General features: G+C 56.9%; 1 protein-coding gene, 1 long non-coding RNA gene and 1 pseudogene across 2 annotated transcripts in view; 1 reads left to right on the top strand and 2 right to left on the bottom strand.

The window, feature by feature from the left end:
* LOC127474811 (zinc finger protein 208-like) overlaps positions 1–25,550 on the bottom strand; it is a 1,297,692-nt pseudogene that overhangs the window by 1,049,163 nt on the left and 222,979 nt on the right.
* The window catches only part of LOC127474831 (zinc finger protein 271-like), a 279,141-nt gene that overhangs the window by 220,810 nt on the left and 32,781 nt on the right, over positions 1–25,550 (top strand). Inside the window, exon 4 of the mRNA XM_051796134.1 lies at positions 8,032–8,547. Coding sequence (XP_051652094.1) covers positions 8,032–8,547 — 516 coding nt within the window. The remainder of the gene's footprint in view (positions 1–8,031; positions 8,548–25,550) is intronic.
* On the bottom strand, positions 16,365–18,883 carry LOC127474980 (uncharacterized). The gene is made up of 3 exons (XR_007906037.1): positions 18,171–18,883; positions 16,879–16,906; positions 16,365–16,629 (listed from the first exon to the last, which is right to left on the bottom strand). It is a non-coding gene; the product is annotated as an uncharacterized LOC127474980 (long non-coding RNA).

Genomic DNA, 25,550 nt, shown 5'->3' with positions numbered 1-25,550 from the left:
CTCCCTCCTTTTTAGAAGCCCCCTTCCCTGGTGGGGTGTCTTCAGCTCCTCCCAGGACCTGTGTGTGTCTGTATCTATCTTGTATCTGTCTATATTTATAGACAGGATATATTTTAATACATTTCTATTCATATATTTATACCTAGATATTTATACACTGTAAATATTAATGCACACCTATCTACACAATGATGATAACTTTGTGTCCAGACCTACCCCTTCCATTCTGTAACCTTTTTGGGGGGTTTATTCCTTGGGATTTCCAGGGTCTCACTTTCAGTGGAGCAGATCTTTCCCACCTGGATCTTTGCTGCATCAACTTCAAGGTGGCCAATCTGAGCCACTGCAACCTGGCCCGTGCCAGCCTGTGCTGTGCCAGCCTGGAGAGGGCTGACCTGTTAAGCTGAAGCCTGTGTTTGTACATTTCTATGGCCCAGAAAAGGTCCAGCTGTGGTTTGTCCAACCCTGAGAAGGGCCCACAAAGGCTGCACTGAGTCTGTGACCATCTCAGCCCCAAATCCCCTTGTCCTCCTCCAGTTCACACAGCTCTGAGGCAGCACCAGTGTGCAGCTGCTGTGTTTCTGACTGGTTTTCCTCACAGAACTCCTTTCTGTGTGTGTTCCAGGTGCCAGCCTGAAAGGAGTGGCCATGGAGGGCAGTCAGATGACAGGAATGAACCTCCGAGTTGCAACGCTGAGAAACGCCAAACTAAAGAACTGTAACCTCAGGGGAGCAGCGTTGGCAGGAACTGATTTGGAAGTGAGTTGGGATTCATTTTCCATCCTATTCCTTTCTCTGCTATAGTCAGCTGGTAATTTGGGGGATTGCTGGCTTTTGGCTGACCTCTCCAGCTTCAGAGTACAATGGAGTTCAGGTAAATGGACTTCCAGTAAAGCTTTGAACAGAGTTCTGGGTGCATTCCATTGACACTTCTTTTTCTTTTCCCCTTCCCAATTGTGACCTATCAGGTTGTGACCTCCAGAAAGCCAATTTGAGGGGCTCTGATGTGAAAGGAACCATCTTTGAAGAGATGCTGACCCCCCTGCACATGTCCCAGAGCATCAGACAGGGAAGAGAAGACGTCAAAGAGGAAGGAATCCAAACATTTGTTGTGACTTTCTTCACCTCCTCCCCTACCTGAGTTAGAAGGAATGGCTATTAGACAACTTCCATTTGCAGTAGTGCCTAAGTAGACTCTTTCTGATCACTTTTGGGGAGGGAATTTTTGTTTCAGAGGTGGAAAGAGAGAGTTTCTCCCTTTGTGAAGAGAGTGAGGAAGTGGGCTGGTTCTGAAACCAGAAAGTGGGGCTGGTTTGGTGGGGAGGGTTCGAGACTTTCATTGTTTAGCATTGCCTGACTTTGGAATGCATTTTAATTTCTAAAGCACAATATATGCAATTCTATTTATTAAGTCTGTCGCTGCAATATGAATAGAAAATGTTATTGCTGTATAGTAGCAAACAAAGTTGAGGTTTCCAGGTAGACAAGTGTCTTTACAGTCAGTGTCTTCATTCCTGCAGGGTGTTAATGCCAGGGGTGGTCACACAGTGCCCACAGGATGTGTTCAGGTCTCTGCTGGGCTGGAAACAGTGGGGAACTGTCCTCAGAGGTCCTAAATTGCTGTGGAGTAGTTGGAGGGCAGGGTTAGAGCAGCTTTATCCCCTCAAATGTGCAGAGGAAGCTGCTGCCCCTGCAAGGACCTGCCCAGAGCCCGGATTGAGTTCCCGCTTGGAGATCCCTGGGCAGAAATGGGATGTCTCAGTCAATGCTCTCCAAAGGAGTGTGAAATTGCACTCTCAGTCCCAGCTGGGAAGAAAAATTCCCCTGCTTCCACATGTCCTGAGCACTCCAGACTGGAGTTCCTGTAGCTTTTTCCTTCTTTGTTGGGAATTCAATGGACAGAGGAAAACACAGAAGTGTCCCCAAAGCAGAGAGAAGCTCTGGGGCCACAGCACCTGCTCCCCCCTCTTCTCATCCCTTCAGCAGATGAAGAAATGGCCCTCAATGTTTTCCCTCAATGTACTGTGGAAATAGTCCCTGAAAGCATGGGCATAATCCCATTTGCCAGGCAGATCCACTCTGGGCTGCCTAAAGTTGGTGTAAAAGCATCTTGCCTGGGGCCAAGTGCCCCTTCCACACTTGCTTTAGCTGTGGAAAAAAGCAGGGAAAGCTGTTTTTTGTGTGGGTACCCTTCACATCTCAGTGTTTGTGATCTTGGGAATTCTCTTGGACCTGGAACAATGGCAGATTATCTGTTGTCATGGGATTTGTACCTGGAGATTGTTTTGGTCTGTGTTTAAATCTTCCTTGAAAGTACAACTGATAGAAAACAATGTAAAAAAAAGGAAAAAAAAAAAAGACAAAAAGGCCATACGAAGAAAAAAAGGGAGGAAAAAGAGAAAAAGGAGAAAAAAGAGAAAAAAAAGACAGAAAAACAGTAAAAAATGAGACCAATAATAAAAAAGAAAGAAACAAGAAAAAAGAGAAAAAAACCACAGAAAAACAGGAAAAAATGAGACAAATAATAAAAAAGAAAGAAACAAGAAAAAAGAGAAAAAAGAAAACGAGAACGAAAAAAGAAAAAAGAGGAAAAAAGGAAGCAGAAAGAAAAAAAGAAAAGGAAAAAAGAAAGAGAAAACAGAAGGAACAGAAAAGACAGGAAAAAAAATAAAACCAAAAAAGTATTATCCTCACTCCGCTCACGTGCAAAGGGCCGCTCTGATCCGCCGCAAGGACTACAACTCCCGTGCCGCCCCGCGCGGCGCGCAGGAGTGACGGCAGACGTAAGGGGGCGTGGCCCCGCGCTGATTGGCTGCGGCGGTGTTCTCTAAAGGCGGTGCGCGCGCAGATCGCCGTGTTGACTTCCGGGAATCGGTGATGGCGGCGGGTCCTGCCTTTGTCTGTGAGAGCTGGCGGGGGGTGCGGGAGAGCGGGGTCTGGGGATCCCCTCGGGGGCTGCGGGGAGCGCGGCTGTGGGGGGAAAGGCTGGAGGGCTCGGGAGGGTTTAGCGCGGGGGTTCGAGGGTTCCCGAGGGTCAGAGCGCAGGGCCTTTGAACCGTCTTGGGGGCCGCGGGACCCGGGGGCCTCCCAAGAACCCGGAAGGGTGATTCGATTGCCGATAAAGTCCCTCGGAAAAAAAAAATCAGAACCACCCAACGAAAAAAAGAACCCTGAAAAAAGGAAAAGTGAGAAAAAGGTGAAGGAAAAACTGCAAGGGTCAGGATGATTTTATTGCTTTGGTTCGGTTTTTCCTTGTTCTCCTCCTTCTCAGATTCTTTGCTGCCCTCCTTTACAAAAGGTTCTTCTGCTGTTCTGTGGTTTTGTGGTCCGTTAGGGGCTTTTAGGGGTCCCTAAGGAGGTTTTTGAGGGTCTCTGAGGGGATTTGGTTTCCTGAGGGGACTTAGGGAGGTGGTTGAAGGTCCTTGAAGGGGTTTGGGAATCCCTGAGGGAGTTTTGGAGACTCCGAGGGAATTGGGAGGTCATGGGAGGCTTTGGAAAAGTGACTTTGAAGGAGTTTTGTGGGTTTCTAGGAGGGTTTCAGAAGTCCCAGACGGTTTTGAGGGTCCCTGAGGGGGTTTTTGGGGTCCCTGAAAGGGCCTGGGGGGTCCTAAGTGGGTTTTGCAGGTCACTGAGAGGGTTTAGGGGGTCCTGGAGGGGGATGAGGTCTCTGAGGGGATTTGTGGGGTCTTTAAGGAGGTTTTGATGGGTCCAGAGGTGGATTTCTGAGGGGATTTCAGGGGTTTTGAGAGGATTTTATGGGGTCTCTGTGTCGGCAAACCAACCCCAGGGAAAGGGGATCCCAATTCCCCCCCCGAACCGCAGAGACCCCCAAAACTCAGCAGACAGAGACCCCACAGGGAGGGGGGCTGGAGGGTCCCCTAAAGCCCAGCAGTGGGGTTCAGGGGATCTCCCAGCCCTCAGGGGAGGGGTCCTGTGGGTGCCCCCCAAAATACAGGGGGGAGATGTACCACATCTGGGGATCCCAGTGCCCCCAGTATTGCCCAGTGACCTCCCAGTGACCCTCAGTATGGCCCAGTAACCCCCTCAGTGACCAGCCAGTGTGTCCCAGTGACCTCCCACTGCCCCCCAGTATGGCCCAGTGATCCCCCAGTATTGCCCAGTAACCTGTCTGTGTCTCCCCTTGTGTCCTGGTAATCCCCCAGTACCTCCCCAGTCCCTCCCAGTGCCCTCCCAGCATCCCTCAGTAACCTTCCAGTCCCTCCCAGTGCCCCCTGGTTCCCCAGTGTGTCCCAGTATCCCCCAGTAATCACCCAGTGCCCCCCAAATCCCCTCAGCTGTCCCCAGTGTGTCCCCAGATGCCCTTGGCCTTTCTGTGAGCGTGGGGGGGGCGGTTTTGGGGTCATAGGGTCCAATGGGGGGGCTCCTGGGGTGAGATGGAGGGTTGGGGACATTAGGGATGGGGTTTGGGGACAGTGGGGAGGGGTTTATGGACAGTGGAATTGGGGGTGTCAAGGAGGGAATAATGGCCATGGAGAGGCCCTGGGGATGCTGGAGACACCAGGGTTATCTTGGGGTGTCAAGAGGGGAATTAGGGACACCAAGAGGGTCGTGGGGACACCAAGGGGGATCTCAGGGTTCACCTGCTTGTGGTGCAGCCCCTCCTCTCCCACCCCAGGCTCTATTAACCACTCCCAAATGTTCCCTAACCCCCATTTTCCCTTTAATCCCCTCCACACACAGATCCCTTTGACCCCCAATGCCTCCAAGACCCCCAAATCCCCACCCAAACTCCCCAGATCCCCCCAAATCTCCCACAGCCCCCCCTCAAATCCCTTCCAACACCCCCAGAGAAGGATCACCCACACCCTGGGACAGGAACACAGTGGGCTGTACTGGGGGCACTGGGCTGTACTGGGAGGGCACTGGGGGGGTGTGCTCAGATGTCTCAGGACAAGGTGGCCCAGCTCCAGGAGAGATCCCGGGAGCAGTGAGGAGGTACTGGTCTGTGCTGGTCTGTGCTGGTCTGCACTGGTCTGTACTGGTTTGTACCCCCAATCCCCCCAGGCCCCTGAGTTGGTCCTGCTGCCCCTTGAGTATTTCCAGATCTTGCAGAACCAGGCATTTCATCAGCAAATGTGCAGGTGACACCAAGCTGGGGGTGTGTTGATGTGCTGGAAGGCAGGAGGGCTCTGGAGAACAAGTGGTGTGAGGAGAGGCTGAGGGAGCTGGGGGTGTTGAGGCTGGAGAAGAGGAGGCTCAGGGGAGACCTCCTGACTGTCTGCAAGTCCCTGCCAGGAGGTTGGAGCCAGGTGGGGATGGGGCTGTTCTGCCAGGAAGCAGCAGTAGGACAAGAGGGCTGGGTCTGGAGCTGTGCCAGGGGAGGTTTAGGTTGGATATTGGGAAGCAATTTTTTGCTGAGAGAGTAATCAGGCCTTGGAATGGGCTGGGCAGGGAGGGGGTGGAGTCAGCGTCCCTGGAGGTGTTGAAGGTGAGAGTGGATGTGGCATCAGTGCCATGGTCTGGGAAGCACAACGGGGTTGGATCAGGGGTTGGACTTGATGATCTCGGAGGTCTTTTCCAACGTGGCTGATTCTGTGATTCTGTGATTGCCATTCCTGTGGCAGCACATGCTTGAGGCTCCATCCCCAGGGTGATAGAGATGTCTGTCCATGTCGATCTCCAAGGTTAGTCTGTAAATGTGTGGTGTTAGAAAAGCAGGCTGAGTTGTGGGCTGGTTGTAGAAGGAGAAAGAAGCCCAGAGGCCAGTGCAAGCAGGCAGCCCTGAGCTTGCACCTGATGTCCCCTCCCTGCAGGTTCCTGTCCTTGAGCCCAGGCCCTGAGGTGAGGCTGAGAAGTGGCGCGGAGGTGAGCCCAGAGCTGTCCCTGAGGTGAGGCTGAGAATAAGTGCAAGGCAGAGGTGCTGCTGAGGAAGGAGAGCCCCGTGGTGGGGAAGACAAGAAGCCGTGAGAGCCCCGAGCAGGTGCTGTGTCCATCCCCTGTGTGCCAGGTGAGCTGGGGCTTTGCTGCAGAGCTGCGGGCGCTGATTTGAGCGTCTCCAAGTGCTGAGATGGTGGGCACCCAGGAACACAAACTGTGCCTGGCCACGGAGCCTGCAAGGAGGAGCAGAGACAGCCCTGGCAGTGTGGGGGGCCAGGTTGTCCCTGTGCCTTCCCCTGCAGGCCCTGGCTGTCCCTGCTGGGCCCCTGTCCATCCCCATCAGGTCCCTGCCCGTGCCCCCGGGCTGAGCTCCCCCCAGGAAGTGCCGTGGAGCTGAAGCTGCTGCCATCCCCCCCTGCAGCCGCTGCCCCAGCCAAGGGAGCAGCAAAGGCAGGGCCAGGAGCAGAGGCAGCAGCAGGGGAGCCCTGGGGGGCCGGGAAGCTCTTGTGTGGGTCAGGAAAGAGGCGCTGGGCACGAGGCCGGGGCTGTGCTGAGCAGGCCCAGCCCTCACATCCCCCCAGCCAACGCCGGCTGCCCGGGGGGCTTGGGAGGGACCCCCAGCCCGTGTGCCCCACACTGAGCTGGCAGAGAGAGAGCCAAGGGACAGGGCCACAGGCAGGGCCACGGGTGAGGGACAGGCAGGGCCATTGCAGGGCCACGGTGAGGGCACAGCCTGTGGCAGCAGAGCTGCCCAGGGCCGGGGGCAGCCGGGGTTGTTGGTACCAGCCAGTGGTGGGGCCGAGCAGAGCACGAGGCCTCTTGCAGAGCCCTGGAGCAGCCTCCCACTTGCCAGCCCTGCCCTGGTGGGGTGACACTGTCCCCTCCCTACAAGACAGTCTCCCTGAAATTTTCAGGGGGACCTTTTGTGTCTATTCCTGGTTGCTGATTCCTTCTGGGGACCTGAGGGAGCCTCTTCAATCCCATCCATGGGGCACAATCTCCTCTCCAGAGCTTGACTCCTTGTAGACTTTGAAGTGAAATCTGTGCTGGCAGCTGCATCCTGAGCCCAAAGACAGTTTGAGTCCCTGAGTGCTGATCCATCCTGGGGACCCAAGGGATCCTCTGCCATTCCATCTGTGCAGCAGGAGTCACGCTCCTGCCCTTGACTCCATGCAGAGGAACGAGTTCCATCTTTCTGTTTGGGAGAAGCCAGATGCTGCCCCTGGGCCATCAGAAGTGGTGCTGAAGCCTCTTTCAGCCCAGCCCCGGGTGCAGTTTTCTCATCCCCTCACTGAGTGCCCGCTGCCCCAGCCGGCACTGACCAACCAGGGTGTTTGGCACACTTGGTTTGGTGGTTTGGAGAAACAGCCTTGAACTGGCAGGGGGCCAGAGAACCTCCAGTAACAGCCCTGGAGAGTTTTAAATGATACTACATTAATACAGCTTTTGATTAGAATATAGCAACTCAATCAAGTGCTCATGAAATGACCTCACTTCCATCATCCTCCCAATTAAACACATTTTTTTGGGCTGAATCTACCTAAATCTCAGTGGTTTGGGTTTTTCTGGACTGAATCTTGGTGTTTTGGAGGTATTTATGGTCACAGGATGCCCAGTGAGTTCTAGAAATGGACTTGGGCAAGAGGAACCCCCAAGCCAACGCGCTCAGCCCTTGTTTTCCCCCCCATCAGGATTTGTCCTTCCCAAAGCTTGGTCGGATGGAGGAGGAGGCTGCAAGGAAGAGGAAGATGCCTTGGGCCCCCCAGGCAGGTGAGGAGGAAGTCAGTGTCCCTTTGGGCAGGTGTTGTGCTGGCTCTGTCAGCCCAGCATGGCCCCGGCTGCAGGACAACCCCGCTGGCGCCGCCGTCCTGCCGGGGCCGGAGTTGGGGGGATGTCCTTGGCCTTCCCTGTGGGCCGGAGGCAAATCCCCTGCCTGTCCTTCTTGCTTCCTGCCCCAGGCCCCGAGCTGAGGAGGGAGAGCGCGGAGGACAAATCCCCCCGTGAGACCCTGGTGGGAGAGGCCGTTTTGAAGGGCTCCCCGGCGCAGGAAGGCAGCAGGGAGGAAAAGGGCCGGAGATCCCCCCGCAGGAGGGGCTCCAAAGCCAGCCCAGGGTGCTCTGAGGAGGAAAGAGCCAGCCTGTGCCGGGAAGGTGGCAGGAGCTTGAGCAGGAACTCCAAGGTCGTGGTCCCAAGGCAACATCCCACTAGAAAGAAGCCCTTCCAGTGCTTGGAATGTGGGAAGAGTTTCAGGAACAGCTTCCACCTGATCCGGCACCAGCACATCCACACAGGGAAACGGCCCTACATGTGTAGGGAATGTGGGAAGAGCTTCAGAGACAACTCTGATCTCCTCAGCCACCAGCGCATCCACAGTGGGGAACGACCCTACACATGTGAGGAATGTGGGAAGAGCTTCAGTGACAGCTCCAACCTCCGCACCCACCAGCACATCCACACTGGGGAACAGCCCTACAAGTGCTCAGAATGTGGGAAGAGGTTTCAGACCAGCTCACATCTCCTCGTGCACCAGCGGACGCACACGGATGAGAGGCCCTTCCGCTGCACCGACTGCGGGAAGGGTTTCAAACAGAATGGCAACCTCGTCACCCACCGGCGCATCCACACCGGGGAGAGGCCCTACAAGTGTGGGGAGTGTGGGAAGAGCTTCACTCAGAGGTCTACCTTGAACAGACACCAACAGACCCACCAGTAAGGGAAGCCCTACAATTGCCCCGACTGTGGGAAGAGCTTCAGCTGCTGCTTCCACCCTGAATAAACCCCCTGATGTTGAGGCAACCCCTGGAGTCCAGTGACTGTCAGTCCATCCCTTTCAACCCCTTTCACAGGGGCAGGTTCTTCCAACAGAACCCTTCTTGAGGGTGTGTGGAGTTTCCTGCCTTGGCTGGGGCCCCACCAAGGTCACTGCTGGAGGGGGAGTTACATCCATCTCAAATTAAGAACTATTGCTTTTAAGCCAACTTTAGTAGAATTTCTTCAACAATTTCTTTAGGGTAGAACACTGTCTTATCTTATCCTGTACTCCTGGTAGTTTTAGTGTTTGTATTGTGCAGTAAATAATTCTGATGAAGATCCTTTGTTTGATCATTTGGAACCCTAAATAAATTCCTTTTTATCAATAGATCTGATTTGCCATCGTTAAAAGCTGGGGGACAAAAGTGGTTCAGTCACACCTCTGTAATTTCTCTAAACTGAAACTGTTGGCATAATCCAACTCTGAGATTGGATTCAGCAGCCCCCAGCACCTCACAGTAAGTTGGGAGCTCAGGGGGGGCACCCCCTCTTTTCCAACCCCTCCTGTGCCCAAAGACCCCCATGGGGCCATCGGACCTACCAGACAATCCCCCCTTTTCTACCCTTCTCCCTGTTCCTCCCACTTTCCCATTGTTCCCTCAATCCCCAGTTCCCCCCCCCAAGAAAGTTTTGGGGTCCCAAACACTACTTTTTGCCTCCTCTCTTGTGGATGCTGAGGGAGAAAATGAGGCTGCACACACAGAGTTCCATTGCGGGACTTGTCCGCCGACATTTTTCCGTGTCCCCTTTTATTCCTCTTCTCTCATGAGCAGCACCCCGTGTTTGTCTTTTAGTCCACCAGAATTCCCAGCATGGCCCCAAAGCAGTGCCCTGATCCCACACATTCCCCTCCCCTCATGTGCTGGCTGTGTTCAGCCACCAGAGAAAAACACAGGCTGGTCATGCAGGCTGGTTAAAGAGCATTTCCACTTGGAGAAACAACCTTCTCTCTCTCCAAGCACTCAGCCAAGGTCCATTCTCCCTTTGCATTCCCATGAACTCAGGGCAGGTGCAGAGTGACTCCGCTTGGTCCCACCTCTGCCCCTGTTTTGTTTGGACACGCAGAGTTCACGGCCAAGAGGGCCAGGACCCGGGCTCCTTGTCTTGGGGCTTGTCCCATGTACTTCCTGAGGACTTGGAATATTGAAACCAGGCAGATTCTGAACCCCTGCTCCTGATGCTGCCACAGTGCCCACACACTGGCCCTGCAGGCATGGCCTGCACTGAATGGCCAGTGCAGCAGGAGCCGTGGCTGCGGCAGCTGCCGGGATTGCTGCAGAGATGATCCAAGCAATCAGCCACCCACTGAGGATTTCTGCATTTCACAGTTTCCTTAATTCACTGTATCCTGCCTCATCCTCCCAGCTTCTGCTTAGGTTCCCTGGGAGCCACAGTCTGGCTCTTCTGCCCATGGGAATTATTAATGATCAATGGAGGGTAGATACATTTTGATCTGTGCTACAACTAAAATAACAAGGATTACTCACAGGGATGTTAAAGGCATTGTCAGTCACATGAATCACAATGTCAGGTGCAGCCAAGAAGGCATCTGAGTGACAGGGACACACCATGGCTGAGTCATTAAGCCAGTCAGAAAGAGTTAGTAGAGACAGTGAATTCCCCCTAGAACAGTGTCTTCCCGATGGGACATCCGGGCAGGGCTTGCTCTGCTCAGCATTCCCTGCCTACTCCCGGGATTCTTGAGGGACAGCCTGGTAAGTCCTGGCCGAAGGAGACCTGCCATCACCCTAAGTCCTGGCAAGGCTGCTGCCCGTCTCCTGCCCCAAAGAACTGTGCCCCTGGGGGACTTCTCTGCCAAAGGGCAGCCAAAGCCAAGGGGCACTGAGGTCTGCCCTCTTGCAGGCGGCTGTTGTGAGCAGCAGCTGGAGCAATTGGTGGCAAGACTTGGCATCTGTCAGAAGGCAGAAGCTGTTGCTCCTTCCTGGCATGATTTTGGGGTGGAAGTGATTAACAGCAGCACAAAACCCCCATCAGCTCCATCCCTGAAGATCCACCACACGAGGCCCTGTATTGCTTCAGCTTCTGCTCCTTCCTTTGTTGCCCTCAAGTGCTGGACATAGAGTTTAGAAGCCCATGCCCGTGTTTTGAAGGTGCCTGCGTGGAGGAGAGGTTGAGCAGCTGCAGCCCGAGGCTGGTGTCCCAGCAGAGTCTCTGAGGATAGCACCAGTGGCGCTGGCTGGGGACACCTGAGTGTGGAAGGTGTGTCCAGCCTCAAGCAGGGCCACTGAAGTCAGTCAGGATGTCAGGCTGCAGCTGGAGCTGCCAAGGGTTGCTGTGAGGCTGGGGAGTCACTGGAAAGCTGTGGTGGCCACTTGCCCTGAAGCCTTTTGCCAAAGCGGATGCAACTGTGCCCACAGTCTGCCCATTTTTGGTGTCCTGGCGGGTGTGGGTGCCTGGGTGAGGAGGCCCAGGCGTTGTGGGTGCTGCTGCTCCTGGGCAGCCTCTGGTGCTGTTGTCTGTGGGGCGGAGCCGCTTGGGCAGCAGCGAGTGCACAGGCCTGCCCGAGGAGCCCAGCGCCCTGCCCGTGGTGGCAGCAGCTCTGTGGGCCCAGAGCTCTGGCTCAGAGGGGTGTTGGCCACAGCCCCTTGGCCTGGGCAGCCGTGGGGGCCCAGGCTGGCCACCAGCCCTGCCTGTGCCACTACCCCTCGTTGGCAGCACCCGGCAGACGTGCCCCGGCAGGGCCCCCTTGCCCTCCTTGTCCCCAGCCAGGCCAGCCTGGCCACCTTGGGGGTGTGCCCACCCTGCTGCTGAGGCCTGGCCTCCAGGGCTTCTGCCACAGGGCTGGGAGAGGCCTCGGGAAAGCACCAGAGCAGCTGGCTGGCAGGGAAGGAGGTGGCTGCCTGGGGGCTGCTTATGGCCTCTGCCCCCCAAGTTCTGGGGGCTTTTCCCTCCACCCTGCCCCTCGGGGCCTGCTCCCAGTATGTCCCCTTGCAGCCTTCTGCCACCCACCCCCTCACAGATTCCCCTCAAGGCTTCCTGCTCCCTTGTCCCATCAGGGCCTCCACAGCACCTCACCCCTTCCTGGCCTCCCAGCGCCCCCTCCCCTGCTGGTCTTTTGCTGTCACGCTGCACAGCGGGGCAAGTGTTGCTGAGCATGGGGAGCCCTTTTCTCCTCTTCCCCAAGGCCCTGTGCACACTGGGCACCAAAAAAACCTCCTGGGCTTCTGTGTGTGATAACATGGATGTAATATTCCCATGCTGGGCTCATAGGAGGTGCTTGCAGGGAAGAGGCATCTTCCCCACAGGCTCAGGTGGCCCCAGGAGATGGAGCTTCCTGCATCAGTTCCCCACAGAGCTGCAGCAGCACAGGCAGACACTGCCCTGTGGAAAAGGCCGGGTCTTCCACGCCCTGCACAGCCAGTCTTGGAGCTGCTGGAATCTGCAGTAGGGAGCCATCTGTACTGCTCTCGGCACGTAGCAGTGTTGAATTGCCAGGCCTGCCACGGCGAGTCTGATGTCTTCTGTCATGTCTCTACAGGCTGGAAGAGGCAGCAACGGAGACTACCAGAATGGGAAGAATGAAGTTCTCCGTACAGCTCTGATGATGTGGAGCGTTTGACAGGCCAGGTCTGAGATGGCAGGGCTGTCATCAGTGATGCCTTGAAGGGCTGAAAGAGAAAGGAAGAGAGCCAAGGTGAGAGGCCAGGGGTGTGGGGACGTGAGGAGTCCCTCCTGCCAGGGCCATCCCAGCCAGCTCTTGCCATGGCCAGGAGGGAACAGGGCCCAAGGGGATCAACTGGAAGGTGCCCTCGCTCACCCTGGCAGATGAGCTGCAGCTCTGGCTGCTCCTGCTTCATGGACCTGGCGGCGATCCCTGGGAACACAGAGCCTGTCAGGCCCCAGAGGCACAGGTCCCCCGCAGCGGCGCTGCCAGCCCGGCCACACGGCCTCCTGCCCTGGCAGGGCTGAGCCCGGGGCCTTCCCGCATGGGGACGCCCCAGGGCTGGGCTGGCACAGGGTGGCAGCAGGCACCAGGCCACTCGGGGCTCCACATGCCCTGGGCTGCATCCTGCTGCCGCTGCAGCAGCCGGGGCTGGGGCCGAGCTGCAGCGGGGTGGGGAGGGACCCCGGCCTTGTGGCTCACCCAGAAACTTGATGGCCAGCTTTCGCAGGGGCTCCTCTGGGCTCTCCAGGAACGGCAGGGCCTGGCGCACGTACTGGCCCACTCGGCTCCTGTCCTTTTCCAGCTGCAAAGAGCGCCAGGGCAGAGAGGGAAGGCTCGGCTCAGGCTCTGCCCCTTGGCCGGGCACTCCCTGCCCCCAGCACGGGGCTCCCCTGCCCACAGAGCCCTGAGGCCTGGCCAGCAACTGCTGGGGCCGGGCTTTGGGGGGAGCAGAGGGCTGGGTGCTCCTGGGGAGCCGTGGGGCGGCCCTACCCCACAGCCCAGCTGGACCGGGGCTCCATGGCAGCCTGGCTGCGGGGCAGGGGAGCTTGGAAAAGAGCCCGCATGCCCCAGGGAAGGGAGCAGTGTGTGGGGCACAGGCTGGTGTCTGTGGGTGCAGCAGTGGACACAGGCACCCTGCCAGCCCCACACATTGGGCATCAGGGGCTGGGGCTTTGGGGCCGTCCTTACCAGGCACTCGGGAAACCTCCACGGCTGCTCCATGGTCACCAAGTCCTCAAGATCTCTCCACTTCAGGAACCTGGCTGCACCAAACAGTGCTCTCCAAGAGGCCTGCACAGCAACAGAGAGCGGGCCATGGCACCGCAGCCCAGGGCACAGCACCCACATCCCTGTGCCAAGGCCAGGAGGAGGCTGCAGGCGACCATGGGCCAGGGCAGGAGGCACAGCAGCCTCCTGCCATGGGGACACCAGAGCCCACGAGTCCTCACCTCTGCCACACGCTGGTTCTCATTGTGCCAGTTGAAGTAGAATGGCACCAGACTCAGGTACACGTGTGGCTTTAGGCTCTTGCTCCTCTCTGTCGCCTCCATCAGCTCCCAGAAGAGGAGCATGGAGAGCTGCTGCAGCTGGCTGTGCTCCTGGTGCAAAGGAAGAGGAAAAGACCTCAGCACTGGCTTCTCCAGGCCCACCGGGGCACAGGCCTGAAAAGACACTGGGCCCAAAGTTTCCTGGCAGCACTCAGTGCCCACGATGAGGGGCACAGAGCCTTACATTGTCAAAGAGTGGCCGCAGCGCCTCAAGCAACTTCAGGGCAGTAGGGGTGGATATTTTGACGATTTGGAAGTGCAGCACGTTGATGAACGCGGAGAGGGTCATCTGAACCGCGTCTGTGTCTGCATCCTGCAGTAGCTCCAGGAGGCTTTCATTCAGGCTCCGGATGCTCTTAGCCTGTGTGGAACACAATGCTGTGGTGCAGCCTCACGCTGCTGCCGCGGGGCCCAGAGGCCAAAGGTGCGTCCCAAAGGAGTCGGGCAGCTGAACGGGGAGGAGGAGAGCTGGGAGCAGCTGCCACAGCTGCCAAAGGCCAGCCAAGGCCAAGCTACTGCCTTGCACAGCCGCACGCTGCCGGCCCGGCTTCAGCCCCTGCCCCCTGCTCACCATTGCGGGATCCCTGCTGAGCACCACCAGGCCTCGGAGCGCCAGGCGACGCCTCTCCGGGCACTGACTGCGCAGGTGCCTGGAAATAATCTGCAGGACGCTGGGCCCACATTGTCTGGGGTTCAGGCAGTGCAGGACCTGAAAGGCAGGGAGCAGTGACGGGGTGCCCGGCCGGCAGGAGCCCAGACCCGCCCGGGGCTGGGCCCAGGCAGCAGCACAGGGTGCAGGCACCGTCCCGGGCGGCTGCGGCTGTGAGAGGGCAGAGAGGGGGAGGCAGCTGGGCCAGGCAGCGCTCGCCATCAGGCTCACCTCCACCAGGAACGCCAGGGCAGGCAGTTCCCACAGGGGCTCTCCCCTGCTGAGCCGCGGAAGCAGGCTGACGGCGATGCTGCGACCAAAGGAGCGGGAGACACGGCACAGCTCCCTGCAAGGGGGAATAAAGGTGCCAGAGACCCTGAGCCAGGTGGGCAAAGCTCTCCTGGGACTGACTCACACAGGCCTGGTCTTTGGCCACCAGCCCAGGAGAGGACGTGGGCACTTTGGGAGGTGGGTCCTCCTGTGCAGCCGCCCCTCTCCGCCTTTTCCACTCTGCTCAGCCATCCCTGGCTGCCAAGGCCCTCTGGCCCAGCAGCACGGGCACTGTGAGGGGTGGCCTGTGCACAGGGCAGAAATGACCTGTGGGGGTGTGGGGCAGTGGGGAGAAAGGGCTCTCACCTGGCCAGCAGACCCACTGCATAGTGGTGGCTGTCAGCCTTGAGGAGCATGTCCCAGCCACACTTGCGACCGATCGCCATCAACACGTCCTCATCCAGCAGCTGGCGCAGCAGGGCTTTAACGGTCTGCACTGCAAACCTGTGTGCAGAGCACAGCCCAGGTCAGGCACAGAGCCCTGGCCCCAGCCCCGAGGGCGTGGCAGGGAGAGGGGACTGGGATGGAGCACCTGTTGGGGTTGGGGGGAAGGCTGCGCTGCTCCCGGCATCGCCTCCAGAAGGTCTCGACCTCCTCTGACATCTCCTCTGTGCTGATGAAAACTTGGAAGAGCAGAGTCAGAAGGAGGCGGGGGAAATTGTCCTTCACTGCACTTGGGCACCAGGAGTGGGACAGCTGGAGGATCTCCCAGAGTGCCACAGTTGCCTGCCAAAGACAAAGCACCCAGAGACAGCTCTCAGGGCCCAGATGTCCATGTGGCAGGGCCCAAGCGTAGCAGGGACAGGCCAGAGGAAACACAGGGGGATCCCCCAGCCTGGTGTCCCTGAACCTGCCCCTAAGGCAGGCCTGCAGCCCAGTGCCTGGGGCAGGGAGAAGCAGTGGTGAGGGAGGATGGAAAGGCATCCCAGAGGCAACCTGGGGCCAAGCAGAGGTCAGCTCAAGAAACTCACAGCCAGGGCAAAGACATCCCTCTCATCCCCATCAGAGGTGCGTCTCCTGTGCGCTGGCCAGTATTCCAGCACACAGAAGAGGATCTGCAGCACCGGCTCCTTAGTCCGTCTGAAGGAGATGAGCGTCTTCCACATGGTGCGAGCAGCTCTGTGGAGTCACAACTCTGGCTCAGGGGGGTCTGGGACACAGCGCTGTGGCCTGGGCAGCTGCGGGGCCCAGGTGACAGAGCCACGGTGCCTTGTGGGGCAGGGAGGCAGGCTGGCCTCAGGATTGGAGGCTGACATGCCAAAGCTGGCCAAGAGAGGAGCTGGAGTGTCTGGGAAGTCTCCATGTCTCTGGCACACCATTTGGGACAGGCTGTCCAGGGGGATGGGGTCTAAAGGCAGGTGAGCCCTCAAGGCAGGTGGGCCCCATACCTGTCACAGGCTGGGGCAGAGCGCAGCAGGGTCACTGCAACATCCGTGGGGTGTGCCTCGGTCAGCAGGACAAGAGTCTTGTCCAGCCTGTGCTCAGCAGACACATTGGACGTGAGCCACTGATGGATGCACCTGACTATGGCCGGCACCTGGAGGGGACACGGGGGACAGTTGGAGAGCTGCCAGAGCCAGTAACTTGCTCAGCTTCCCCCAAGAATTGCTCCCCTTGCCACCACACTCTGCTGGTCTCAAAGGCTGAGGGGACCCAGAGCAGCCGATGTGAGGGGCCACAGCATCCCTGGGGGACTGGAGCCCTGGCCACAGGCTGCTTACTTGCTTTGCTTTGTAGACACCGTTCTGCACAAGCAAATCCAGCAGGGCAGCGCTGGTCTGGGCATTGAAGAGGTCCAAGTTTGCCGTGTCCCCAGTGGCCATGAAAGTGGCCTCTTCGTGCCAAATGCACCTGATGAATCTGCAAACCAGCTACAGGAGAAAGGCAAGGAAGAGAGAGGGATGTCCCCTGGAGGGCCGCGACAGCGGTGCTGGGCTGAGCAGTGAGAGCAGGCCCAGCCCAGGCGGGGATGGCTGCAGGTACCTGTGCTGCCCTGCGGAAGCGGCCACGGGCACGGAGCTGCTCTTCTGTCCGCTCCTGGCCTGCATCTGGCAAAGAGCGAGCGCGCTCAGAGCTGAGGGTGTGTGGGAGAGGCCGGAGAACACAGCCCAGGCCTGGGCTCCAGGAGCAGGCAGGGCCAGCCTCGGGATGCCCAGTGGATGGAGCACGGCTGCCAGGAGATCAGCCCCAGCCCCTCTGCCCCCCTCCCTTTCCCTGGGCATGTCCAGATGGGATGGGACAGGATGAGGCCAAGGGGGCTGCAGCCACCAGCCCTGTGGCCCAGCTCCAGCACTCACCCTCCTGCGGGGGCTGCACCTGCTGCACCTCTTCAGGCTGCTGTGTTGGAGCAGCCCCAGGGCTTTCCTCCTTCTCCTCCTCCTTCACCCAGGCCAGCTTGGGCACCGTGGGGGGTCTCTGCTGCATGTCTCTGTCTGGCGTTATGGACACCTGCAGCAGAGATGCCATGGAAAAGCTTTGGCTCCTCAAGTCCTGCAGTCATGCCTTGAAGGCAGCTGCAAGAGAGAAGCCTGGGAAATGCCTCGCCTCATCCAGTCCCACTGTCTGGCCTCGAGGGCACCTGCCCCAGGGACTGGAGATGCCTTGAGCAGCCCCAGGTCCCCAGGTCCCACAGTCTGGCCTGGAAGATGCACAGGGGAGAGGTGGAGAGCTTCCAGAGTTAGATACTTGCCCAGCTTCCCCTGAGAAATGCTTCCCTTCCCAGCACACTGTGCCAGCCTCAAAGGCTGAGGGGGCCCAGCGCACCCAGCTTGGGGGGCCACAGGCTGCTTACTTCAGCAGAGACAGCTCTCTCCTCAAGAAAGTCCAGGCTGGGGGTATCGACCAGGCGCTGAACAGGCGAGGTGTCAGTGCCTGCCACGCCCTCCGTCGTTGTGGCGTCGGCCTCCTCCGTGAGACCAGGCAGCACAGAGTCACAGTGTGACACATCATCGGTGGTGTCCCAGTGGGTTGTGTGATCACTGGTTGTGGTGTCACACTGTGCTGGGACAGCAGTCGACGCGGTGCTGACATCAGGCTTTGTCAGCTGGGTCGGGATGGTGTCAGGCTGGGCCTGGACATCAGCTGGTGTGACCCTGGACTTTCTACGCCGACTGCCCATGAATTTCATAAATGTCTGCAGGAGAAAGAAGGGCAGGGAAGAGAGGGATGTCCCCTGGAGGGCTGGGACAGCGGTGCTGGGCTGAGCAGTGAGAGCAGGCCCAGCCAAGGCGGGGATGGCTGCAGGTACCTGTGCTGCCCTGCGGAAGCGGCCACGGGCACGGAGCTGCTCTTCTGTCCGCTCCTGGCCTGCATCTGTCAAAGAGCGAGCGCGCTCAGAGCTGAGGGTGTGCGGGAGAGGCCGGAGAACACAGCCCAGGCCTGGGCTCCAGGAGCAGGCAGGGCCAGCCCCAGGGTGCCCAGTGGATGGAGCATGGCTGCCAGGAGATCAGCCCCAGCCCCTCTGCCCCCCTCCCTTTCCCTGGGTATGTCCAGACGGGATGGGACAGGATGAGGCCAAGGGGGCTGCAGCCACCAGCCCTGTGGCCCAGCTCCAACACTCACCCTCCTGCGAGGGCTGCACCTGCTGCACCTCTTCAGGCTGCTGTGCTGGAGCAGCTCCAGGGCTTTCCTCCTCCTTCTTCCTCCGGAGCAGCCTGAGCAGGCTGAAGCGTCTCCCTGCCATGCCACAGTCTGGTGTCCAGGGCACCTGCAAGAGAGAAAGAGAACCTCGGAGAAACTCCGGGCCCTAAGTTGCAGAATGGCCTTGAGGCCACCTGCCACAGGGATTGGAGACACCTCGGAGAAGCTCCGGGTCTCCAAGTCCTGCAAAAGGGTCCCAAGGGCACCTGCCACAGGGATTAGAGACACCTCGGAGAAACTCCGGGTCTCCAAGTCCTGTGGAAATGCCTCGAGGTCACCTGAAAGCGAGAAAATCCTCCAAAACGCTCCGGGTCAGCAAGGCACGAGTTGGCTGCGCGGGGGCTCCGCACAGCACCGCTCTGTCCCGTCCTGTCCCGTCGCCTGCTCCGAGGAGCACTGTTGACACTGTGGCCGTGTCACCAGCAGCACCTCTGTCACCACGGGTCATAAAGGGCCCTTGGACACCCTGCCCCCTTCCATCCCACCGGCCATGCCCAGCGTGTCACAAAGGGCCCTGGGACACAGTGCCACGTGGCCTGGGGCCTACCCCAGCCCCGCCAACCTGCCCCACCTTGGAGGGAATCCTCTCTCTGAAGTATCTAATCTGGCTGGACCTGAACTGTAGGAACAGCTCAAGAAATGAGCAAACACTCCCCTCCTGTGCCTGCTCACGGCAGCACAAGGAGCCCCCTCGGCCACCGACTCTGTCGCAGTGGGAAGGGCACGGGGCCTTCCACACAAGCTGGCACGGCCTCCTTGGGAGAAGTGCTGGCTGGTGGCCATCCTAAACAGGGGGGCTGACACCGAGAAGGAAGGTGTGGGCAAGGGCACCAATGCTGTTGGGAGCCCTTTGGCCAGGGCTGCACCCAAATCAGCAGCTCTGGCAAGTCCTGGCCCAAGGAGACCTGCCACCGCCCCGAGCCCTGGCAAGGCTGCTGCTCGTCTCCTGCCCCAAAGAGCTGTGCCCCTGTGTGTTAGTTCATTTGAATACATGCCCGGAATAACAACATGTACAACAGACATTCAAACACTACAAAAAATCTTTTATTGCAGTGAGAATAAAAAACTAGCAAAGAGAATCAAAAGCTAAAAAAGAATACAAAATAACTGCCTTATCAGTTGGCATTCATACAATACTATGAACGGCTTTTATTACAGTATTAACTAGTAAAAAGGGAATTAAAGGAACATTTAAAGGATATTAAAACAATACTATGAGTGGCTTTTACTACAGTATTAACTAGTAAAAAGGGAATTACAAGGATATTAAAAAAGGATATAAAACATTTGCTTTCTCAGTTGCTTCCTGTCAATAAACTGTGCTTACCCACACAGACAGGCCAGGGCTGCCAGGATCTGCAGCAGCTGGTCGGTGCCCGTGCTTAGCGGGCGTCCCCATGGAACAACACAGTCTCCATGGCAGGATGAGGATTGCTCACCCCAGCAGTCCTGACACCCCATTTTATCAGCTCTACATTACACCACGTAGGGCCAGTACCCAGTATAAGGTGATGCCTGAGTGGCAGCCAAACCCTGCCTGTTCATCACCTGATAGCAACAGTCTGTGCATGCCCTGCTGTAGGGCAAGGGGCCAGTGACCCCTGCCCACAGAATCTTCCTCTCAGCATCATCTTTCTCACCCCTATGGACAACCTCTCCCACTGTGTTTCAGGGGTATTTGTGTCCATCTTGCAGTATGGGGCCAAGCCAAGGAGGAACTCAGCTCTGATCATGGGGGACATCTCGCTGACTTGCTAAAAAACACAATGGACCTTTCAGTTAACTTGTGCAATAAAGTTACACTGTACAATACTCTGTGCTGAGCACAGGCTTGAGAACACAGAGGTGGTTTTGTTAGTGCTGAGCTTACCCAGAGCCAAGGCCTTTCCTGCCCCTCGCACAGACACACTGGGGAGGGGCTTGGGGTGTGGGGGAGGTTGGGAGGGGACATAGCCAGGACAGGTTTGGAGTGATGGAGATTGTTTTCCCATGCCACCATTCCATGGGATAGGGCCCTGCTCTCCTGGAGGTGCTGAAAACCTGCCCAACCGTGGCAAGCAGGGAATGAATCCCCTTTGTTTTGCTCCTGCGTGCAGCTTTTGCTTGTCCTTATTAAAGTGTCTTTATCTCAACCCACGAGTTTTCCAGCTTTTCCTCTCCCAGTTCTCTCCACTGTCCTGCTGGTGGGGGAGTGAGGAGTGGCCAGGAGGGGCTTGGGGGCTGCATGGGGTGAAACCACAACAACCTTTGTTGGTGTCCAGGGTGGGGCTGGGAGTGTTGGAGATACTGACAGATGTGTCTGGGATGTGCTGCTGAAATTTGCAGCTGCTGGTGCTGTCTGGGGCTCCTGGCTGTGTGTCAGAGTTTGGGGCTCCTTGGTGGCTGGAACTCCACGTGAACTCGAGCTGAAGGGCCTGTGACCTGTGGGGGAGTCCAGGGTGGAGCAGAGACCCCCCTGCAGCCCAGGGAGGAGCCCACACTGGAGCAGATTTGCTGGCACGACTTGTGACCCCTATTATCAATATGAGACTCCAATCTTTCAGTTTAAGGCAATTGCCCCATATTCTGCCAATACAGGCCTTTGTAAAACGTATCCCTGTGATTTCCTTAGACTGTGATCACCATGTGTTCATCTGCAAACACCTTAGAGAGTACCCAGGGATCTCCCAAGAAAAGATTTGAAGGCCTCAAGCCCATGACCACTCTGTAGGGACTAAGGAGCTCTGGGCTCCATGGTGTGGAGACTGAGGACAGTGCAGGGGTAGCCAGAGAGGGTTGAAGGGGGGTTTCAGAGATGAAGGATCCTTTTGTCATAGCAGGAAACAGCATGAGAAATAAAGAAACAATACCAAGTTCAGCTGGAGAGATCCAGACTGGAAACAAAGAGAACGGAGTTTCACCCTGAGGGCAATGGTGTGCTGCAACACTTCACCCAGAAGGAGTCTGGATGAGCCCAAGGCTTTGTGTGTGCAGGAAGAGCCAGGGAGGACGCAGAGATGTCAGTGCAGGAAGGTGCCAGCCAGGTGGGGCAGCCGGGGGGATGACGACAGCCTGCAGGAAAAGGGGCAGGGCATGGACACCGTAGGACAGCCTGGGCTGGAGAGGAGACAGGGAGGGGGAGAAGCTGAAAGGCCCTGACACAGCCACCTTCTGCAGGCCTTTGGCCATGGCTGCTGTCTGTGCCCCTGATGCCAGGAGGAGGGGAGTGCCCCTTGCAGCCCTGGGGCCTCGTGACCTCCTTGTCCCTGCTCAGCAGCCTGGCAGGTGCCACCCCATGGTCCTGCCCTTGGCATTGCACATCCCACATCCCAGTGCCCCAGGAAGAGACCTGAGGAATGAGGCAGGGACAGGATCTGCCTTCCCAGAGGCTGGGGGTCAGGGCTTGGTCCATTGGATTAAGAAAACAAGTCAAGGTTTATTCAGCATCAGAGCCACCTTTCCCTTGCTTTTCCATCCTTGTTATCACTGTCTGCAGTTTTCTGCTCTAACTGGAACCTGGGGACACCTTCTCAGTTGTGTCCCTCAGTGAGACTCATTAGCACTACAAGAAACTTCAGTGTTTCAATCTCTCTTTGACTTCTTGAGAAGTTGTTTGAACTTCCTCTCAGGGACTGAGTCTCATGTAAACAACATCAAACCCCCCAGGGTGTCATGAAATGCCTGGGGCTGTTGCTGTGCTGCTGAGCTGGGCCGGGCTCCTGGCACACAGGGAGCTCCTGGCAAGCAAGAAGAGCTTCAAAGAGACAGCTCTGCTGGTGAGCAGCTCCTCTGCACAGCCCAGCAGGGCTGAGGGCACTGCCAGGGCAGCTCAGGGACACCAGCAGGGCACAGACAGAGCTTCAAGGGGCTCAGCACTGGCAGGAGGGCTGAGAGCTCCCTGCAGGAGGAATCTTGGCAGGGCTGCACATGGTGAGTCTGTGGCTGCAGGGCAGTGCAGGGGCAGCTCCTGGAGGCATCTCCTAAAGCTGGCCCAGCCCCAGCTGATGGGATGGGTGAGCAGGGGCTGTTTTGGGGCACTTTGGAAGAGCTGTGAAGCCGGGGGTGCAGCCAGGGGTGCCCAGGGCTGTGGGGCAGAGCAGGGTCCTGCAGCCCAGGGTGCTGTGCTGGGCAGGGACTCTGCTGCCTGCCAGGGGCAGCTCTCAGCCGGCCCGGGAGCTGCTGCCAGGGCTGGGGCACAAGGTCTGTGGGCAAGGGGCAACCCCTGGCAGGGCAGGGAAGGGCTCTTCACCTGTTTAGAGTAGGTTGCAGGTTTTGAGGGCTGCTCAGAGCTCCAGGTCATTACAGAACACTTCTCAGAGGAGTTTTAAGAAAGCACAACCAGTCATGGGATACCTGAAGGTGAAGGATCCTGTTCTTTCCATCTTCAAATATGTGTTTTCTGGGTGGGAAATTGGTCCTAAAAATTAATCTCACAGTTCAGGAAGAGGCACTGAAACTCCAAATCTATTTCTCTTAGAGGAGATAAGACCAGGCAGCATCAGAAATCACCACACCTCTGCCTTACATGTATCTCTGGGTCACTTTTCCAGCCTCCTCAGGGTTGGAGGAGGCTGGAATCTCTGCACAGCCAGAGATTCCCCTGGGCAATGGTGCATTGCTGGGCTGGAACAGAGAACATTTAACAAAGCTGCCCTTTTAAACAGTGCTGCCCTGCACTCATCAGACGGTAGGTATTTGTGTTTATTAAAAATTAATTTGCATGTGAAGTTATGTTCAGGCAGGACAAGGGAAAGCACAGGGCAGATGGGAACAGATGGAGGGACACTGCAGCTCTCCTGGCTCTGCACTAAGCTACAGAGAGCTGAGCTGTTTGTCCTCCCCTGTTTAAAGTCTTGTTACATTTGGCATCATAAAAATGAGGATTTGTACTCCTGACAAGAACAGGTACCAGATGCAACCATCAAAAATAATAAACACAGACAACATTATTTAAGGGACATGCTAAGCCCTTCCACGTCTTGAGAGTGGAGACTGAACTTTTCCCTTAAAGGTGGATGATGCCTGACATCCCTTGGGAGGGTTTGATGCTGTGGCAGAGCAGCTCCATGTCCCCACTGGAGAAGGGGAAAACTGAGCCCTTGGCAGCACATGAGCAGAGCTCCTGTTCCTCACAGCACCCTCAGCCAGCACAAACAAGGGAAAGGAAAAGCGTTTCAGTTCAGGGGATTTCTATGAGAAATAAAGTGGCTTTGCTTAGAGGAGTCTGTCTTAACTTCTCCCTGTCCTTTCCTGTTTCTGAACAGTGTCCATGTGCTGGGAAGCAGCAAATGGCCAACAGCAGCTCCATGCCCCAGTTCCTCCTCCTGGCATTCTCAGACAGGCGGGAGCTGCAGCTCCTGCACTTCTGGCTCTTCCTGGCCATCTCCCTGGCTGCCCTCCTGGCCAACGGCCTCATCCTCAGCGCCGTAGCCTGTGACCACCACCTGCACACCCCCATGGGCTTCTTCCTGCTCAACCTCTCCCTCACAGACCTGGGCTGCATCTGCACCACTGTCCCCAAAGCCATGCACAACTCCCTCTGGGACACCACAACCATCTCCTACACAGGATGTGCTGCACAGCTCTTTTTTCTTGCCTTTTTCATTTCAGCAGAGTATTTCCTCCTCACCATCATGTGCTACGACCGCTACGTTGCCATCTGCAAACCCCTGCACTACGGGACCCTCCTGTGCAGCAGAGCTTGTGCCCACATGGCAGCAGCTGCCTGGGCCACTGGCTTTCTCAATGCTCTGCTGCACACAGCCAATACATTTTCCCTGCCCCTGTGCCAGGGCAATGCCCTGGGCCAGTTCTTCTGTGAAATCCCTGCCATCCTCAAGCTCTCCTGCTCACACTCAGGCTACCTCAGGGAAATTGGGCTCATTGGGGTTACTGCCAGTTTATCATTTAGTTGTTTCATTTTCATTTTTTTCTCCTATGTGCAGATCTTCAGGGCTGTACTGAGGATCCCCTCTCAGCAGGGACGGCACAAAGCCTTTTCCACTTGCCTCCCTCACCTGATCGTGGTCTCCCTGTTCCTCAGTACTGCCACATTTGCCTACCTGAAGCCCCCCTCTATCTCCTCCCCATCCCTTGACCTGATGGTGGCAGTTCTGTACTCGGTGGTGCCTCCAGCACTGAACCCCCTCATCTACAGCCTGAGGAACCAGGAGCTCAGGGATGCCATAAGAAAAATGATGACTACATGTTTTTTGAGAAGCAATAAAGTCTATCTTTTTTTCTGCAGAACACTCGTGTAACACATTTTGGGCCCAGTCTGCCTTCTAAAGCTGTTCTTAGTGTTTGGGTTGGGGGGCTTCCTTGTTTTTTCTCTCCGTTCATGTCATTAACACTGAAATTTTATTCTTCATCCCATATAATTCACTCTCTACCTCTTTTTTTTGACCTACAAAATATACAAATCAGGAATCATGCTTTGTGTGCATTTAAACAAAATAAAAGTTTTTTCAGCAAGGCATTTGTCAAACATTCTCCCTGTGCTAGTTTGTACATGAGGAATCACAATCTCTGAGTGTAAGAAAGGACACAAATTCTTTTTCCAAATCCTTCCTCCAAGACCTCCCCTGAAGCTGGAGGGCATTTCCACGTTTGCAGATGTAGAGAGGAAAAGAGTCCCAGCACTGCCAGGGAGCACCAGCACTGGGTCTGTTCAGAGCTGCTCTCTTTGCACTCCCACCCTCTCCTTTCCTGTCTGTGCCCAAGGCCTGAGTGCTCTGGCAGCTCAGTCACTGTCCTGCTGTGGGTCAGGCCTGTGAGCACAGGCAGGGACAGGCCCTGGGCACTGCTGGGACAGGGCTGGGCTCCACAACAGCAGTTCCAGCAGCAAAGGGGTTCCCCTCCAGGCACTTCCTGAAGGCTGAGGTCTTTTCCCAACACTGGTATCGAGAAGAAGTCCAAGGATTAGACTCTCCAAAGTCTTGTTGCTTTGCTTGTTTCTCATGGAGACAGTGCAGTGAGGTCAGGGACCCACTGGGGCTTCAGGGACTGAGGGCTGGTTCAGATGTTGTGTGTTGGTGGCCAATGGCCAATGGAGGTGACAAATGATCTCCAAGTCACCTGCCTGGGGCTCTGCAGCTTGTGAGGGCTCTGATGGCAGGTGAGGACTTGTCTGTAGGAACTCAGGAAGTGCAGGAGAGCACAGAGGATCTGCAGGGACAGCCAATCCCATCCAGTCAGCAGGGAATGGAGCCCTGGAGCAGAATCCTGCCCAGGGTGGAGTCACCCAGAGATCAAGTACTAAATCTTGCTGTGAAGGGGCAAACAGAGCTCTGCAAGCCCAGGGGACACAGCAGGTACAGGGAAAACTCTTGCAAGTGACTTGTGTTCCCCT

The sequence above is a fragment of the Manacus candei genome, unplaced genomic scaffold (genome assembly GCF_025592945.1).
Source record: "Manacus candei isolate 608988 ecotype Guabito, Panama unplaced genomic scaffold, ASM2559294v1 h1tg000045l, whole genome shotgun sequence".
NCBI classification, from domain to species: domain Eukaryota; kingdom Metazoa; phylum Chordata; class Aves; order Passeriformes; family Pipridae; genus Manacus; species Manacus candei.
This window is presented reverse-complemented; position numbering and strand designations above follow the sequence as displayed.